Source organism: Heterocephalus glaber, unplaced genomic scaffold, assembly GCF_053883595.1.
Source record: "Heterocephalus glaber isolate CG9 unplaced genomic scaffold, H.glaber_assembly_v1.0 deba00001538, whole genome shotgun sequence".
NCBI classification, from domain to species: Eukaryota; Metazoa; Chordata; class Mammalia; order Rodentia; family Bathyergidae; genus Heterocephalus; species Heterocephalus glaber.
The window spans coordinates 23,355,666-23,374,941 of NW_028258333.1; the positions used below are offsets into that span (position 1 = coordinate 23,355,666).

Genomic DNA, 19,276 nt, shown 5'->3' on the forward strand with positions numbered 1-19,276 from the left:
CTTCACATAATTACTTCTCGATTTTTCCATCATTTTGAATAGTTTAGAATAGACTCTTAATTTTATGTTCTAAAACTAATGTTAATATTAAATTCATAATTCCATAAAATGTTTTGAGTTTTTTCCTCCCTATGTAAAATAAAATAGAAAAAAAGAGTTATCCTGAAAACTCCTCTCTATCATTTTTAATAATATTATTTCTTTCAAGAATAACAGCTTTAAAAATATGTAACGTTGGACATAATAAGTCATCTATTTTGTGTCATGAGTTTTAATAAATTAATCACTATTTAAAATTTTTATTTATATACATTTTATTTATTTATTTGTTTATTTTAATGCCAGAGAGTTGAAAGATAACCTTGGCAGTGATGATCCAGAAGGCGATATACCAGTCTTGTTGCAGACAGTCCTGGCAAGAAGTCCTAATGTTTTCAGGGAGAAAAGCATGCAGAACAGATATGTACAAAGTGGTAAGGTTCTTAATAATTAAACTTTATACTATATTTTTATATGTCCTGTATCAGAACTTATTTTACACACAAAGTCAAGTGTCCTCTTTACCAAACTAACTTATCACCTATGTTTATCTGTTTATGCCTTGAATCGAGCAAAGAACAAGGAGAATTAAATTGATAAGATTCTTTTGGCCTAATATGTGACTAAATTCCTTATGATTTAAGACAAAGTTTCAAGAGTATTTTGTTACTTATTTTGGAATGTATTAGTTTATTCCGTGAGCTTTAGGAATTTTATTTTAGATAAAAATCTTAGAGTTGATTTAATTAAAAGAAATCTTTAAATAATGAAATAATTATAAAGCCTTTGAACGTGTAGTACATTTATAAATAACCATAAAAAGTATTATTTTTAGTATTTTTGAGATTGTGATTATCTAGTAATTGATTTAATGCTCCTGTTGCCTTAGCAATAGAAAAATTGGTTATAATATTAACAAAATATGATTTATAAGTATTATAAAATACTAAAGTATATCTAACACAGATACACTTTTTACATTCTCAGGATATTTGGGTTAGAGCATTGTACTGTTACAGAACTTGCTGAATTTGGCAAGTCCAAGTGCTTGCTTGGTCTCAAAACTGAAGTACAGAGGGAGACAATTCTGGAAGGTCCATCTTACTTAATTCATTGTATTCAAGAATACTGCCAGATTCTATCTCTGCTTTATTGGCAGCATCTCTGTGAAGCTCCTCCATTTTGTTTCCTAGTTCTTTGTGTGTTTTGATAGTATTGTTTATTGATTTTGTATGTTTCTGTGTGAGTTGCATTTTAAAGCAGTTGCATAGCTACTGTCTATTCCCCTTAACACAACCCATGGAATGCCTCTGTCTAACTAATCGTTCAGAAGTTGAAGACAGGAATAGTGGGGAGGGATATGCCTTCACCAGGACTAATAAACTAGATTACAGTAATAGGAGACAGTATAAATGGTGAAAAGAAATTAAGAGTTATAAATGCTTTCTAAAAAAGTAATAGAAGAAAATTGGACAGTTGATTGAAAGAAGACTAATACTAATAAGAGTGGAGTATCAGATCTAGAATATAAGTAAATTTAGATAGAGGTCATCCAAGGTTATTAATACTATATTTTTATAACCTGTATTTTTAAGCATTTAATTTTGGTAGTAATCACTCTAATAAAAACTTAAGAGCATTCACCTGTCAGTCACATACTGTGTATTATACTACTTATACTTGCTTATTACATATCCCATCTTGTAAAAATATAAACTAACATTTAAAAATTAATTGTATGTTGTGATTTTAAAACATTTTCCTGGTGATTTAAAATTTTGAAGGTTATTTTTGATTGCTAAACGTAAATGTGAGTCACACATGGAGAAAAGTTAATAATATGTAAGTCACTTTTAATCATAATTCTTTGGAATTTGAATTAATGAGAAAGAACTGTTAAAATTTTATTTACTCCTTTTATTTTGAAAGCCATTTCTTCTAAACATATTTTCAGTTTGTCTTAGTGATGACTGTTAATTCAAAGGGAAAAGTATTTAACTCCAATCTCATGGTATTGCTCTCTTTATTTAAAAAAAAAATTCAGCAACAATAATTATAGTAGTTATAGAATAAAACAATTTTATAATGAATTTTAGATAGAAAAGAAAGCTTAGAAATTGGTATTTTAAAAAATGAACCAGTGGTGGTAGACTTTGAGATGATTTTTGAGCTCTAATTTCATTTAACACTGACTTTAGAGCTATAATCCCTTCTGGGCTATTTCTGTCATGTGAACATGCAATGTCTGTTTGAATATGGCTGCTGAAAGTCAGATTTCATGTCAACAGAAGGTGAAATTGAGGAACATAATTTGATGCTTGCAGCTCTCAGAAAGAGATTGGCTATAGAAGTCATAAGAAAATTCAGGGTGAATCATAAATTTTATCTCTGATTTTAAAATATCTAACTGAACTTTTCTGCTTCTATATAACAAAATGCCTTTTGTATAACAATTATAATTATTGTCTAGCTTGCAAAGATATATGAGAATTTGAAAGCTGTCCTCATATTTTCATTTGTGAAATAATTCATTTAATTCCTAAGTGGCAAAGAGTTATTCTGGAAAAAAGATGTTCTGTTTTGCATCAGAGACTTTTGAATGCAAATTATAAGAATTCATAGTTTGGGTCCATAAGTAATATACTTTTAAAAACCTAGGTCTGAACCACAATGAAACAAATAGCTTTTGGAAATAAATTGTACAAGTACAGGAGATATATATGATAAACTATTTCCATATAATTAAGGAAAAGAAAAGCCAAAAGCTTATTATATTATATACTGTGGTATATAGTATAATCAAAGGTTAGGTAAGATGACATCTAAAGATTATTTTCAGTTCTAAGGCTAAATGATAGGACATTTAGTAAATAGGTTAATTCTAATAATCATCATCAGGTCTGGGTGTTTTACTCAGGGGAAGAGCATTTCAGTAGTATGTGCAAAACCCTGGATTTTATCCCTCAACTCTCAAAATTAATAATTATCATCATCATCTTTATTTCCACTTCTGGATTAGTTGTATGAAAAAAATGTTTTTGTGAGATTACTTGTACTTGCAATTTATGGTTTTATAACATCTCTATTTTACTCTTCAAAATGAAAACATTGGTCAAAAATAGAAAACTTGGATGTTTGTGATGTAATGACTGATTTAAGTAATTTAAGGGATACTTTACTGTTAGAAAAAAATAACATTTAATATTTTTATGTGTTGCATAGGAATGATGATGTCTCAGTATAAACTTTCTCAGAATTCCATGCACAGTAGTCCTGCATCTTCCAATTATCAGCAAACCACTATCTCACATAGCCCCTCCAGGTAAAAGAGAAAATATGATATGTGTATGTCATTTATTAAGTATTGCTTGAATATGTGAGTATGTGGTATATGTATTTAGATAACGGTGAGTTACATGTAATTAGCTGAAATATTTAGTAGTCCTCATTAACATTTGCCTTAAATTGTAGGTAGAAACACTCTTAATATACTAACTGAAGTAGCTACAAGTTGTTTGAGATAAGTAAGAAAATATGTACAGTTTATTTTATGGAACATAGCATTGTATCCCTTAAATAGATTGGTAGTTTTATGTAGGTAATATAAGTGAATTACTTCAGTTTTTAACTATTTAATATAACTCTCAGGTTATGAATTGTGAATGGTTTTTGCATTGTTCTATTTTGCAAAATTTTCTCTTTACTTAGGTTTTATGATATATAAAGTTTAGAGAATTTTATGATGGTGAAATTTCAAGGAATAGCATACTTATTTCTTTTCCTGATATTCCTCATTTGGGTTTTCGGTTTTAGCCGGTTTGTGCCACCACAGACAAGCTCTGGGAACAGATTTATGCCACAACAAAATAGCCCAGTGCCTAGTCCATATGCCCCACAAAGCCCTGCAGGATACATGCCATATTCCCATCCTTCAAGTTACACAACGCATCAACAAATGCAGCAAGGTAAGAAAGTTGTTTTTTACATTGTTGGGAATACCGAAATACCTATTATTCCAAACAACTTTATTTTTTTGTTTTTATAATTTTTAGAACACATATTAAAATACTATACTATGCACTTACTTGAAAAACAATTTTCCCCCACTATCTGCATAAAATCATTGATTTAAAACATGCTACAAACTGGACCGGGGATTTAAGCTCAGTGGTGCTGCTACCTGCCTTGCAAGCGAAGGTCCTAAGTTCCATCCTCGGTACCCAAAAAAAAAAAAAAAGCTACAACTATGATTTAGGAAGTGAAAAAGAGCAGTGTGATTTTGGCTTTTTAGATTAAGTTAAATAGCTAGTCATATTAATTATGAAGTTAAGAACCATTCTTTTAATTGGGCTTTCTCCTTGCTATAGCAATAAGCTAAAAAGCAATTAGGTTGTAATTGGTAAAGTATAAACTGTGAAAAAACTTTGTCATATAGTGGAGGAAAATAAATAATTTTAGATGCAAACATTTTTAGGACTAGATTACTAGTTCTTAGTCCTTATTTAGTATTACCATGTTGATATTATAATGTTTTTAAAGTTATATTGGTGTGGTATCTGCACTGTATTAATTTATTATTAATATAATTTTTTATATTTTGAGAAATATTTTAAAAACAGAAAATTGAAAATGATAGTTTAAAAAAATACCGTTAGTTTTTTCTCCATAATTAATAAATTGTTAATATTTGCTATCAGTCATTAGTTCCTGTATGTGCGTTCTTGTTTATTATGCACAGTCATAGCTTTATTTGTAAACTTTTAAACTTAGTCACCTGTCAAACAGCCAACTAATTGTTTCCCAAAACTAGATAATGAATTATTAGGTCGAGACTATTTTACACACTTAACGCAATGTAAGACAAGTCGCACTCTTAGAATAGATTCTTATTTTTTAAAAAAGTATTCAGTTTAGTGTGAGTGCTGAACATATTTATGTATATTCTTTTTTTTTGTAGGGATCGAACTTGGGACCTTGTGCTTGCGAGGCAAGCAACAGAACCACTAAGCTAAATCCCTGGCCCCTGTATATTCTTAATATTTATAAAATTTTAGTACACTGGCACTTTTTTTTTTTGAGTCAGGGTCTCACTGTGCAGTTCAGGCTGGCCTCAAGCTCATAGTGATCCTCCTGCCTCAGCCTCTCACGTGCTGGGATTACAAGCATGCACCACCATGCCAGCCTCTGGCATCCATTTATGAGGAACATTTTAAATACAATTAATCAGAGGACAGATGTCAGAGAGCACATTTGTTTCTTATGGAAATGACCACATAAACCAGGCAGGGTAGCACATGGCTATAATCCCAGCATTCTAAGAGGCTGGGACAGAAGGATCACAAGTTTGAGACCAGGCTGGGCAACTTAGCAAGACCCTGTCTCAAAAATAAAAGGAAGGAGTGCAATTCAGTGTACAGGCTATGGGATAAATCTCCAGTACCTCAGAAAGAAAGATAATAAAAAATACAAGTACACCTAAGAATGTGTAGGAAAGTGCATCAATTTTTGCTTTAAATACTAAATTTTTTAGCAAAATATACTCAGCCTTTTCAAAAGAAATCAAATGAGAATAATAATTACTGTTTAGTAATGTTTCATTTCTTAGAATGCTCAGAATACTTGAGAATCTAAAAATGTTATTCAGAAATTAGCCTCACCTAGATACTCTAAATTTTAAAATATTTAGTCTGACAAGGAATAAATGGATAAGTCAGTCCAATAAGAAAGAATTCAGAAATGGGGCACGTTAGAGTATGAGAGAGGTAAAATTTGAAACATTTCCTCCAACTTTATATTGTAAAAATTTCAACTGTGCAGAAAATTTTAACCAAATACAATGAACACCAGCAAGCATCATGACATTTTGCAGAAAAAGATTCTCCCGTATACACACCATTTTTAATAGTTTCTTCTAAAAATTAAAACAATCTTACATTATAAAATTCAGTCTACATTTGTCCTTACCAGTTGTCCTAAATATGTCTTTAATATATTTTTTTCTTTTCAGAGTGTGATATGATCTGATTTCTCACACATTGTATTTGATTTTAATCTAAAACGTATCTTTTTTCCTCATAACATTAATTTTTGTTTTTTGAAGAGTTTGTACTACTTTTATTGTGGAACAGCCCATATTATGGACTTCACTGTTTTCTTACAGTGTGGCTTAATTTCTCCATATATATCCCCTGTATTTTCTATCAAGTGGAAGTTCTCTTTTAAAGTTTTATTAGTTTCCAATTATATATTATTGCCAAACGTATAACATAATATCCATTTTATACTGCATTACATCAGAAAGTGTATAATGCCAAGGGGTCCAATTATTAATGATTTTTGGTGGTGACCATCTGATCTCTTTGTACATATGAGTAAAGTATATGTTTTTCCTTTGTGTTTACTAAGTAATTTGTGAGCTGATAGAGACTGTGCCTATATCTTATTTTTCATTAATCTTTTGCCCACTGATTCTATTATCATCAGTTTTTACACTAGTCATTGGAAAATTATATTTGTCATGTACAGATGACATCTTTAAATCAGTATGTTAGAATTAACTTAAATTATTTGATGATTAGACATTTTGAAATTTCAGTTGGCTTCTTGGATCACTTATTAGAACAAAAATCTTCTAAGTGGAAAAACTGTACTTTTTTCTCTAATAATCAAAAAATGACAAAAAGAAAGTACAGGCAGATTTGTGGTACTCTTGAGAACTGAAGAAGCCTTATTTTTAAGCAGACTGAAAACCCGGATTACAGAAATGAGAAAAACATTGTTAATTTCTGTGTAAGAGAAGAAAATATAAATATTTAATTATATAGATATGTAAACAAATATGGGGGAAATACTTGTTACACATAAACACAAATTTAAGTTTTTAATATACTAAGATTTTATCCAGATAGATAAGAACAAGACAGGCATAATGGAATTTTGTAAAAGAAGAATAGCCCATTGAATACAGAAAGGCTTAATAGATATAAAATTATAGTTAATTTGAGTTATAGTTATTTGACTTATCTTAAGAGTACAACCAAAATTTAAATGAAATGAAATTTTAGAGTAGATTGGTAAGCCTTTATAGTCGTAGGAATATAAATTCAGTTGTTTTAGAGAGAGTTCGACAGTATCAATCATAATTTAAAATTCATATTCCTCACTTTGTAGTTTAAAAATCTACCTTCCTTTAAAATCTAGGGAAAGAGGGGCCGGGGATTTAGCTCAGTGGTTCCTCCGCCTGCCCTGCAAGCGCAAAGACCTGAGTTCAATCCCCAATACCAAAAAAAAAGAAAAAATCTAGGGAAAGAATAAAACCATACAAAGAATTTAATTAAAGTTATACCAAATATTTAAAGAGGAGATATTTGAATCTTAAACTATTCTAGAAAACAAATCATCCACACTTTTCTTAATTTATTTTTTCAAGCCAGATAATAACTGTAGATCAAAGCCAGGTGAAATGAAGAATATCCAGAAGGAAAATTGTAGAACCATCATAATATATGAACATGGAAATAATATCTCTAAATAAGTGTTAAGAATCCATATAAGCAATGTTATCAACCTTTGTGTTAGGAATATGTGGATTAATACTAGATAATTAATATAATTCAGATGTGGAATGGATCTTAGAGCTTCTTAATAGATGCCAAAATTCAACTTCCATTCATTATTTTGAAACTTGCCACAGTATAAGAATGGGTTGATATACAGATCAGTGGTATCTGACCATGTAAATACTGAAAGCCTGAGTTATTGAGTCCCTTTTTTTCCCTTTTGCACTTGAGTGCCTTTTTCCTTTGCTCCCGAACCCCTTTTTCCCTTTTCCCAGATCTTGCTACCATCCTGTGATCTTCAATAAATGTAGCGACTTACTACATTAAAAAAAGAATAGATTGATACAGATATCCTGATAAAGGCCATGTAGTGGTAAAAAGTGAGAAATATTTTGCTTGAAATCTGGTATAGGACATGAATGCCTATAATTGCCACTTTTACTTAATGAACAGTGGGTATCCTACCTAATACCAGAAGACAGGATACAGAAGAAGAACCAGAGTGTCATTTTCAGTTATTATAATTGTCATTATAGAAAACTCAAAAGAATCTACATAAAAGATACTAGAATTAATAAGAGTGTATTCCATTTAGATATTGTATAGGTTATTATAATGAAATTAATCATATTTTTATATTCTAAATAGTAAGCAATTACAAGTTAAAGTATAAATTTACACTTTCAAAGAAAACCATGATATGCCTACGAATAAACTTAATGAAAGATATGTAAGATGTTTGTGGAGAAAATTATAAAACTTAACAAAAAATTAAAGGAAAACCTAGAAAATGAAGAGTGATGCTTTCTTCATGGATACAGAGACTCAATAGGATAAATATTATTTTCCCAAAACTTATAAATTCAATATACTATTACAAAAAAATGGGGAGTTATTGTTAAACTGCTTCTAAAAATTTGTCGAGAAGAATAAAGGTCCAAGAATAGACACCATAATTTTAAAAAGGAGAATGGCATAGAAGCTCAAATAATAGGAATCAAGATTTATTGTATGTTAGTACAGTCATGGAAAAGTAATATATGGTGAAAGAGAATATGATCAAGAGTCTATGAATGTAATCGTAAATATATGGAAACTTAATACATACAGTACTAGGTCTTTTTTTTTTTTTTTTTTTTTTTGTACTGGGGATCAAACTCGGGACCTTGCGCTTGCGAGGCAGGTGGCAGAACCACTGAGCTAAATCTCCAGCCCCAGTAATAGGACTTAATAGGGGAAAAATGATTTCTTTAATGATGCTGAGAGAATTAGTCATCATATGGAAGAAAAGTAAAACCAGATCTCTGTTCAACACTAAACTTAAAATTTTGTATGGATTAAAGACCTAACTGAAAAAGCAAAATTGTAAAATGTTTTATAGAAAATACAGGAAATTTATGAGTGCTTGTTGAGGAAGGAATCTAAATGACCAGTACACATGAAAAGTTGCTTAGCTTCACAAAAGTAATCAAGGAAATGTAAATTAAGTTTTTTTGTTTGTTTGTTTGTTTGTTTTGTTCTTGATACTGGAGATCAACTTGGGTCCTTGCACTTGCGCAGCAGGCGGTGAAACCACTGAGCTATAAATCACCGGCCCTAAGGAAATGTAAATTAAAGTAACTGTTAGAGACTTTTTCCACCTTCAGGAAGACAAAAATTGTTTGCAAAAATACAAAGCAGTGGGAACACTCATACACTACTGAAGAATACAAATGGACATAAGTGATTTTTAAAGCTATTTTCTAGTATTTTGTAAAGCCTAAAAATGAGCATAGCCAATAATTTTACTCCTAGTTGCTGGTACCTACAGGTCACATACAGTATAAAAAGACTCGTGTACAAGAATACACATTGCAGCATTATTTATAACAGCAAATATAGTGGTTCCTCTGTTCGTGAAGTAAATTCTTTCCATAATTCTGGTTGTGAACCAAGTGGGACAAGAATCAAATCAAATTCAGCAGTTAGGTTCAGTGTTGACCTTATGGGGAAATTTGATTCAGTTCTCATCCAGTTTGGTTTGTGACCAGAATTGTGGAAAGAATTAAGTTCTTGTGGGCCGGGGATTTAGCTCAGTGGTTCTGCTGCCTGCCTTACAAGCACAAGGTCCCAAGTTCGATCCCCAGTACCAAAAAAAGAAAAGATGGAATTAAGTTCTTGAACTGAGGTACCACTGTATTTTGAGCAATCTGAACGTGCCCACGTAAGAATAGATAAGTAAGGCTGGGGATTTAGCTCAGTGGTTCCGCTGCCTGTCTTGAAAGCGCAAGGTCCTGAGTTCAATCCCGGGTACCAAAAAAAAAAAAAAAAAAAATCTTGGGCCAGGGATTTAGCTCAGTGGTTCTGCAGCCTGCCTCGCAAGTGCAAGGACCCCAGTTCAATCCCTGGTACAAAAAAAACCAAAAAACAAAAAAGAATGGATAAGTAAATTAAGAACATTTATTATACAACAGAATTCTGTATATGTATTTATTTATGTATTTTAAACATGAATTTTAAGTTACATGTATAAAAATGAGTAAATCTCAATGAATTAAAAAGCAAGTTGTAAAAGGACATATCAATATTCCATGTGTGAAGCTGTATGCAAAGTGCTATGTATTATTTAGGAATATATTCATTGACACCAAAAGTATAAAAACATGCATAGGTAGTGTATATCAAAACTCAAAAAACTAGTTACTTCTAGGGAATAAGGGGAAAAGAATAGAGGAGAGGAATATACCAAGAGAGATCTTCAACCGTATCTGTTATCTTTTCAAAAATAATTCTGAATTACTTCTGGCATAGCATCAAAATTTAATCAAACTGATTAGTCAGTACATGAGTGTTATATTATTCTTTGTAACATCTGTTTGTTTGAAGTATTTCTTGTAAATATTCTCTAAGAATTTAACAGTTTATGAACCTTTGTTTTGTATTCTTATTAATTCCAGCATCGGTATCAAGTCCCATTGTTGCAGGTGGTTTGAGAAACATACATGATAATAAAGTTTCTGGTCCATTATCTGGCAATTCAGCTAATCATCACACAGATAATCCCAGACATGGCTCAAGTGACGACTACCTACACATGGTGCACAGGCTAAGTAGTGACGTATGTAATATATTAGTTATCATTAAGGTAATAAAGTTCTAATATTTGTGACATAACCTAGTGTTTTCATTCCACAATTTAAAGGATAGCTACTGTATATCAAATGTTATATTAAGCACTGAAAATCTACCTGTGAACAGTATGGTTCCTGTACCTATGGACTTTAGGACAGGGTTAAATTGCCATTTTAATATTGCTTGCACCAAAATATTCTCTTAAATGAGCTTTTATTTATTAGTAATTGGCTCTTTTTCTCTCTGAAATGTGTATAATTTTTTTTCGTGAAGTTGTCTTCATGTTAACTAAATTTATTCACGTGTTTAAATGTGCTTTATTATGGAGTTGGCTGTATTTTTGTATAATTTTCACATATCTGAGGATCAGAGAGATGACAGTAGACTCTGCCTTGAAGACATTTACAACCTCATACAGTGTTTTCAGCTCCTTTTCTAGAAAATAGCAAACAAAAATGGAGCATGCTAGTAATACCAATTTTCTTATTCAGCCATGCTTAGGCTGTTGATTCTTTTGGATACAGTTTCAATTCTTCTAAGATAAACCAAGAAGAAAACAGGAAAGTGCAGAAGAATTATGCTATTGAATTGCAACACTTTTCCTGTCAGTAATTTATGTCTTTTATTGATTCTCTTTAAGATTTCTATGAACCCTCTCTTTTATCATTCAAGATATAAATTTTATACTGTTATTCTTAGGATGGAGATTCTTCAACAATGAGGAATGCTGCATCTTTTCCCCTGAGGTCTCCACAGCCAGTATGCTCCCCTGCTGGAAGCGATGGAACTCCTAAAGGTATTATTAGAACTAAAATTTCCTTTAGGATATTCATATTTCAAATTATTTCAGTATTTACATATGTGTGTCCTATTTATTTCACTTAAAAGAGTATGACCTCAATGTGCATCCATTTAGCAAAATGTCTCTAGTTTCTCGTTCTTTATGGCTGAGTAGTACTCCATTTTATAAAAAAAACCACATCTTCTTCATCCAGTTGATGGGCAATTGGGCTGTTTCCAAGCTTTAGCTATTAACAAACTGTGCCGCTATAAACATGGGTACACATATATCACTGTGGAATGATTCTTTTAATTCTTTTGGGAAGATACCCAGCAGGGTAATAGCTGGATCAAATGGAACTTCCAATCCTAGTTCTTTGAGGTATCTCCATACTGATTGCCACAGTGGTTGTACTGGTCAACACTCCCACCAGCAGTGGAGAAGGGTTCCTTTTTCCCCACAGCCCCACTAGCATTTGTTATTAGTTGATTTCATGATAGCAGCCATTCTTTCTGGGGTGAGGTGGAATCACAGCGTTGCTTTCATTTGCATCTCTCGAATGACCAGTGATGTTGAACATTTTTACATATGTTTATTTGGTGTTTCTACTTATTTTCTGAGAAATGTCTGTTCATTTCAGATGCCCATTTTTGGATTGGTTCTTTAAATTTGGGAGGTGTGATTTTTTTTAAGTTCTTTATATATTCTAGATAGTAGACCTTAGAGGAACAGCTGGTAAAAATTTTTCCTTCATTGTGCGTTGTCTCTTCACGCTGTTGGTGGTTTCTCTTGCTGTGCAGAAGCTTTTTAATAAGATAAGATCCCAGTTGTTGATTCTTTGTGCTAGTTCACACGCGACTGAGGTTTTGTTCATGAAACCTTTTCCTACGCCAGTGTCTTCAAGAGTTCTACCTAACTTATCTTCCAGCCAGTTTAGTGTTTCTGTTTTAACATTTAGATCTTTGATCTATCTCAATTTTAGTTTAATACATGGTGAGAGATACAGGTCTAGTTTTAATCTTTGGCAAGTTGAAACCCAGTTTTTCCAGCACCATTTATTAAAGAGGCTGTCTTTCCTCCAATGAGGGTGTTTGCCTCCTTGGTCAAAGATGAGGTGGCTGAGTGTGTTTGGAGTTGTTTCTGCATCTTTTAATCTGTTCCACTGATCTGCAGGGTCTATTTCTTTGCCAGTACCATGCTGTTTTTATCATAGTAGCTTTGTAGTATAGTTTCAGATTGGGGATTTTGATACCCCCTACCTTGTCTTTGTTGCCTAGATTGCTTTTGCTATTCTAGGTCTCTTTTTTATTTTTCCCCCCGGTACTGGGGATTGAACTCAGGACCTTGCGCTTCCAAGGCAGGCGTGGTGCCACTGAGCTGAGTAGGTCTCTTCTTGGTCCAAATGAATTTTAGGATAAGAAAAGAAACATTTGAAAGCAGATACTAGATATTATTCTCTTAGTTTTCATCATTACATCATTAAATAAATAAACTTGTGCTTTAGCAGGTCTATATCAAGAGATTTAAATTTGTATTCTTTGATTTTTTTTCTCAATCTCAGTAAATTATTAATAGCATTCTCTTATATCCATTATTAGTTTTACTGATAAATCCAAGGTTCTTTACAAACCACAGTCTTTTTTTTTTTTTTTTTTGGTACTGGGGATCGAACTCAGGACCTTGCACTTGCTAGGCAGGCACTGAAACCACTGAGCTAAATCCCCGGCCCCTCAAACCGCAATCTTCTGAACTCTTAAATATTTGAAATTTTTGGTCCATCTTCTGCACCACTCCAAAAAAACTCATTTCATATTGAGCTCACCTGTTTTCATCATTCTCTTTTCCTAGATACTGCTTCTTTTTCTTTCTTTTGCCTTCTTTCCTCCTTCCCTCACTTCCTTCCCACGTTCCTTCCTTCTCTTTTTCCTCTTCTTTCTCTCCTTTCTATCCTTTTTCTTTATTTTTTTTTTAACAGCTCTTCCCATTTTCGGACTCTTTCACTTAGTTTTTATAGCAGCATAGATTTTTGGGGGGAACAGGACTCTTAAGTCAGTCTTTGCAGTCTTGTCTCCCAAGTTGTAGCTTTTCATATGCAGGCAAAAACTTCCTTCATACCTAGTTTATTTCTATTGAATTGTTTTTTGTAGGATCAAGACCACCTTTAATTTTACAATCTCAGCCTTTGCCTTGTTCATCACCTCGAGATGTTCCACCAGACATCTTGCTAGATTCTCCAGAAAGAAAACAAAAGAAGCAAAAGAAAATGAAATTAGGCAAGGATGAAAAAGACCAGAGTGAGAAAGCTGCAATGTATGATATAATTAGTTCTCCATCCAAGGACTCCACTAAACTTACGTTAAGACTTTCTCGTGTAAGGTCTTCAGACATGGACCAGCAAGAGGATTTGCTTTCTGGTATGGAAAATAGCAATGTTTCAGAAAATGATATTCCTTTTAATGTGCAGTATCCAGGACAGTCTTCAAAAACACCCATTACTCCACAGGATGTAAACCGCCCACTAAATGCTGCTCAGTGTTTGTCGCAGCAAGAACAAACAGCATTCCTTCCAGCAAATCAAGTGCCTGTTTTACAACAGAACACTTCAGTTGCTACAAAACAACCCCAGACTTCTGTGGTACAGAATCAGCAACAAGTATCACAACAGGGACCTATATATGATGAAGTAGAATTGGATGCATTGGCTGAAATCGAGCGAATAGAGAGAGAATCGGCCATTGAAAGGGAGCGCTTTTCAAAAGAAGTTCAAGATAAAGGTAAGATACTCTCATTATCACTTCACCATCTAGCAAATATGTAATTAATTGTTTATGTCTTTTCTCATGTACATTTTTTTACTAATACTTATACCTCAAATGTTAAATTCCTAATTTCATATTTTATCTGAAGCAGTTGTCTCAGATTTGGTAAATCTCTACTATAGATCTATCATCTATTATACATGACATGATTTTACTTATTTGTGGTTTTCTACTTAAATGAATATTACCATTTCTATATTATATGCATTTTCCATAAATTATGTTAATATAATGGTACATCTTAAACAGTTTTCTGCCAAAACAAGTTTAACTCCTGTAGATTACTTTAAAGCGGGTACATTTAAGGAAAGTGTACATGTATGTTTATTAGGCAGTTATATATTTTAGTTGATTTGTAATGGTACCATCTTAATGTGATTTTTTTTTTTTTTAGTAAGCAAATTATGGAGTTTTAATGTTAAGCAGTACACTTTAAGAATCAAGACTCTTTTAATGGTGATTACAATTAAGTGTTCCCTTTTATCTGACTAATATATTAGGGTGGAGTATGTAGAATACCTATCCTGAGTTTATAGGCTTACTTCATGCTTTATAATCAAATAAAAGTAAGTCCATGTTATGTTGTTCTTCATACACCATGTACACTACACTATCCCTTCATACACTACAAAATCCCTTCAATGTTTTGGGAGAAACTGATGAATCAGTGTTTGAAATCAGTAATATAATTTATGAAGTTGATATCTTTACAAATGAGTATACACATTTGATTATCCAAACTAAAAATCATGCTTTATAATTTAGATTTATGATTAAAATATTCTCGTTTGATACACGGTTCTTCTATTTTATTCTTTTGTAATTATAGAACATAACTTCTTGGTATTGAGTAGAGTTCGTTTTTATATATAATCTTGTTCCTATGTCACAGGATCATCACTAAATAATTGTTCTTGTGCTAAGAAACATGTTAAAAATTTGTATATCTCCTATCATGATGACCTAACTTTATTTTTAAAAAAATATTTAGAAATTATTGAACTATGTTTATGTGTATATCAAATATGTGTAATAAAGAGATTGCTGAAAGTCTTCATTTTTCTAGCTAGAGAACTGAGATTGGTTTTTGGGTTTTTTTGAGCTTTCATATAAACCTTTGTTGTTAGGGATAAAATAAATTTATTTCCTTTTCTCTTTGGTTTGTAGTGTGGGGTTCAGGAAATAAATAATTATAGATTCCAAAGTATCTCTTCTGACTTCTTATAAAAGTAAATGCATGTCAAGTGAAGACAGATATATTTCTTAGTTTCTCTTGATAATATTGACCTACCCAAAATTCTTGAATCCTATGACAATCAGCCTTGTAAAAAATATATAAAAGTGTGACTTCTGATCTAGAAATTTTAGTTGCTTAGAGAACTATCTGCATGACATCTAATCTGTGCTATGGAAAAATGTATTCTTTAAAAAGTATAATTTTTAAATGATTTTTAGTAGTTGTTGAAAGGAACAAAAATGGTGAACTTTTTTTATTAGCTTTCCTGAACCTTACTGTATCACATTTGTTGAAACCATAAGTTTTTTATTTTAATAATGAAATAAAAATAAAGGTAGTAAATAGGTTCAATTGCATATTAGCAAGCCTTTTATACTACTAACTTCTTTGGGAGAATAAAACAAAATCAATATATAGTGTACTGTCTTTGTAGAAAGTTGTAATTACATTTTACTTTCAATTACCTAAACACTGTAATCTTTGACGATGTGACTATAACAGAGGTAACTGGAAAGCATATAAAGGTCAGAGCTGACTTATAGTTTTGGTAAAGATAACATTTATCTCTTGCTTTAAGAATTAAAGTAGGTTTTGCTGACTTCTTAGTTTTTTGAAAACCTGTGTTTTTATTATTTCATAGTTTTATTTGAAAACTTTCAGACCCCAACACCTTTGATATGAACCTTGTCATTTTGTATTCTTGTATTCAGTTTCTGCATTGTGTGGTGAGGTAGCATTTTTTAATATAGGAAATTACCTTGAGATTTTAGAAAGATTAAAGGTGTATATGTATGTTGCTCCAAGGTTATAGGCATGGTAATAAATAAAAGTGAAATTTTTATTGTGGTTTCATACTCATCTCTTAACAGAAACTGCTTCCTTAAAATTAATTTGTAACCAGTTACTATTTTTACTTTTTAGGATTAAATTCTAAAATTGACTTTTTTTTTAATATATTGAGCTGAGTTTGTTTGTTTATTTACTTTGGTGCCGAGGATCGAACTCGGGACCTTGCGCTTGTGAGGCAGGCGTTAGAACCACTGAGCTAAATCCCCGGCCCTAAAATTGACTTTTATTAATACATTCTAAATATGGCATCAAGAACTTTTCACGATTGTATTACTGATAATAAGGAACAAACAAGACATTTTTGGCCCACATGTTAAACTGAAAGTTCTCCTCTAGTATCTGAATTTATTTGCCAATATATTCATTTGCTATGAGAGAAATACTTCTTTTAGTAACTAGAAATTTTTTTAAAGTACCTCTATAAATAAGATTAGAAAGTTCCACAAACATAGGGCCGGGGATTTAGCTCAGTGGTTTCACTGCCAGCTGAGCAAGCATGAGAACCCGAGTTCGATCTCCGGTACCAAAAAAAAAAAAAAAGAAAGAAAGTTCAACAAACATAGCTGATAATTGTGGAAGTGTTTTACTTTACCTACACTGTGGTGGAACCTCATATCCCCTGGTTCCACACATAAGAGACATTTTTCTGGCTGCTAGATATTTATGTCCCATATTTTCCCTTCTTTGGACAGTTCTGTATATACATTGATAGGGTGACTCTGTAATTTAATGTGTCATGTTCCAAAAGGACCTTTGTATCAATCTTTTTGCTCATACTTTTAACATCTATAATTATATAATTTTAAAAGGCGATTCATCTTTGCTTCTGGGATATCCTATTATAGACATTAATATCTCTTTCCTGTACTGAAAATTCCTGCTTTCTTTTGTTGAAGAGGGAATTCCTTTGTTTATCTTTGCCTATTTCATCTTTTCCCAAGGTCCACTTTCCATGTTAGCAAGTATAAGAAATGCCTAGCTTCACTAAATAGTTTATAATTTTACAATATTCTTGTACCACAACCCTTATAAAAAGTAAATTACAGGTTGAGCATCCCTAATCCAAAAATCCAAAACTTCTTTAACACCAAATTTCAGACATCAGAGGATTTTTAAATTTTGGACTACAGACAGTTTAGGGATTCTCAACTGGTAAAGTCTATGCAAATTTTCCAATATCTGAAAACCTCTAGAATTGTAAACACCAGTCCAAGCATTTCATCTGTGGGATACTCAACCTGTACTACTTTCTGTGATTTGGAATAAAGAGATAAAGAATTTTGGGCAGGAATAAGATAATGAACCACTCAGCCCATTCTGTAGTTTATATCTGGCATGTTTTAGTTTTTCATAATTGGCTATGTATTTCTGTTTTGTTTTCAGTTATTTGTAGCATATTTAAGTAAGTGGTGTAGTTTTTCTTATATGCATAATTGACTTTAGAATTTTCTGTAAGGATGGATTTTATTTTCAAAATATCAGCATCTGGGTGGCAAGTGTTGTTTTGAAATTATATCCTTTTGTCTGCATTTTCTATAGCTGTATATGAATTTTCATAGCTAATCTTAAGTTTCTTGATGCTGAAGAGGGTTTAAAGGTAATCAATGTTCCAGATACTAAAATTATTCTTCATAAAGATGGCTTTCCATCATTAGGTAAAGGTTATGAAGTAATGAAGACATAACAGAAGTGAGTAGACAGAAGTGACTACGCAGATCAGAGCCATATTACAGGAGTAAATGCATCGTGCAAGTGTATAAGAAAATGAATGCCCTTAACATAATTCAGGAATCTCTGCAAAAATGATGAAATTTTTCTGGGTTTTACAGAAGAGATGAAGTACTTTCTAATAAGTGAAAAATTAAAACTTTGCATTTAGGTGTACTTTATGTATTTTAGAAAAAATCATTGATTTTTTTTCATTCTCAATGTATTGCTTATATACAGATGATTTCATATATTTTTATTATAAATAATCATAGGATCTATAGTTTAAGATAGTTAAATTGAACATAATAATTACTTTGGAGTTAATTTGTTTTAATGACAAAAGGTAAATTGGAATGACTTTAATGATATATAAACTCTGAGGTATTTTGTAATCTTGTAGCAGCCCATCTCCTGAACTATTTCAATGTTTTTTTCCTGAAAAAAATGTATTATTTGTATTAATAAAAGAATGAGTCACAGATTTCCTAAGAGAAATCTTAAGATACCTGAAACCAATATTGTAATTTTTACTTATACTTGTTTAGGTTTCCGTTATAATGACTTTTACAAAGCATATTGTGTTGAAAGTATAAAACAAAAAAGGTTATACTTTGTGAATTTCTAGATTCTTTTCATAAAGATTTAAAGGATAAGTATAAGGTGATAAAGCATTGTATGTATAAAATGGTAATTATTTGATGTGCTCTATGACAAGATAAAAAATGTTCACTTGTAATCCCAGCACTCTGGGAAGCTGAGGCAGGAGGATCAGAATTTTGAGCCTGGCCTGGGCAACCTGATGACTTAGTGAAACCTTGTCTCAAAGTTAAATCTGAAAAAAGGGTTGGGAATATAGGAAGGCCCTGGGCCCACTCGCTGGTAAATTTACTATTTTGAGTACTTTTTTCCCTTAGGCATTGGTGTAGAAAGCTTCATACAAAGTCTTACCATATTATAACAAGGGAAATAATGTCATGATAACATAATTATTATCATTAGTTGTTTTGGAAATGGAATATATGTGGCATTGATTTGGCTTTAACTAAAGGAACAGACTTGGTTTTACAAAAAAATAACTAGCAAATATCCAAAGTAGGTGGCTCTGGGGATCAAACTTAGATACACTATGCAAGTACTCTCATTCCCAGCCCCCAAATTTTAATTACATTTG

The 19,276-nt window shown here is 31.8% G+C and overlaps 1 protein-coding gene across 5 annotated transcripts in view; it reads left to right on the forward strand.

Annotated features, from left to right (window-relative positions):
- The window catches only part of Nipbl (NIPBL cohesin loading factor), a 177,440-nt gene that overhangs the window by 80,925 nt on the left and 77,239 nt on the right, over positions 1-19,276 (forward strand). For all 5 annotated transcript variants that reach the window (XM_004848607.4, XM_004848605.4, XM_087189302.1 and 2 more), the window contains 6 exons: positions 346-473; positions 3,262-3,361; positions 3,853-4,004; positions 10,535-10,695; positions 11,409-11,505; positions 13,638-14,264. In XM_004848607.4, the coding sequence (XP_004848664.1) occupies positions 346-473; positions 3,262-3,361; positions 3,853-4,004; positions 10,535-10,695; positions 11,409-11,505; positions 13,638-14,264 (1,265 nt within the window). The remainder of the gene's footprint in view (positions 1-345; positions 474-3,261; positions 3,362-3,852; positions 4,005-10,534; positions 10,696-11,408; positions 11,506-13,637; positions 14,265-19,276) is intronic.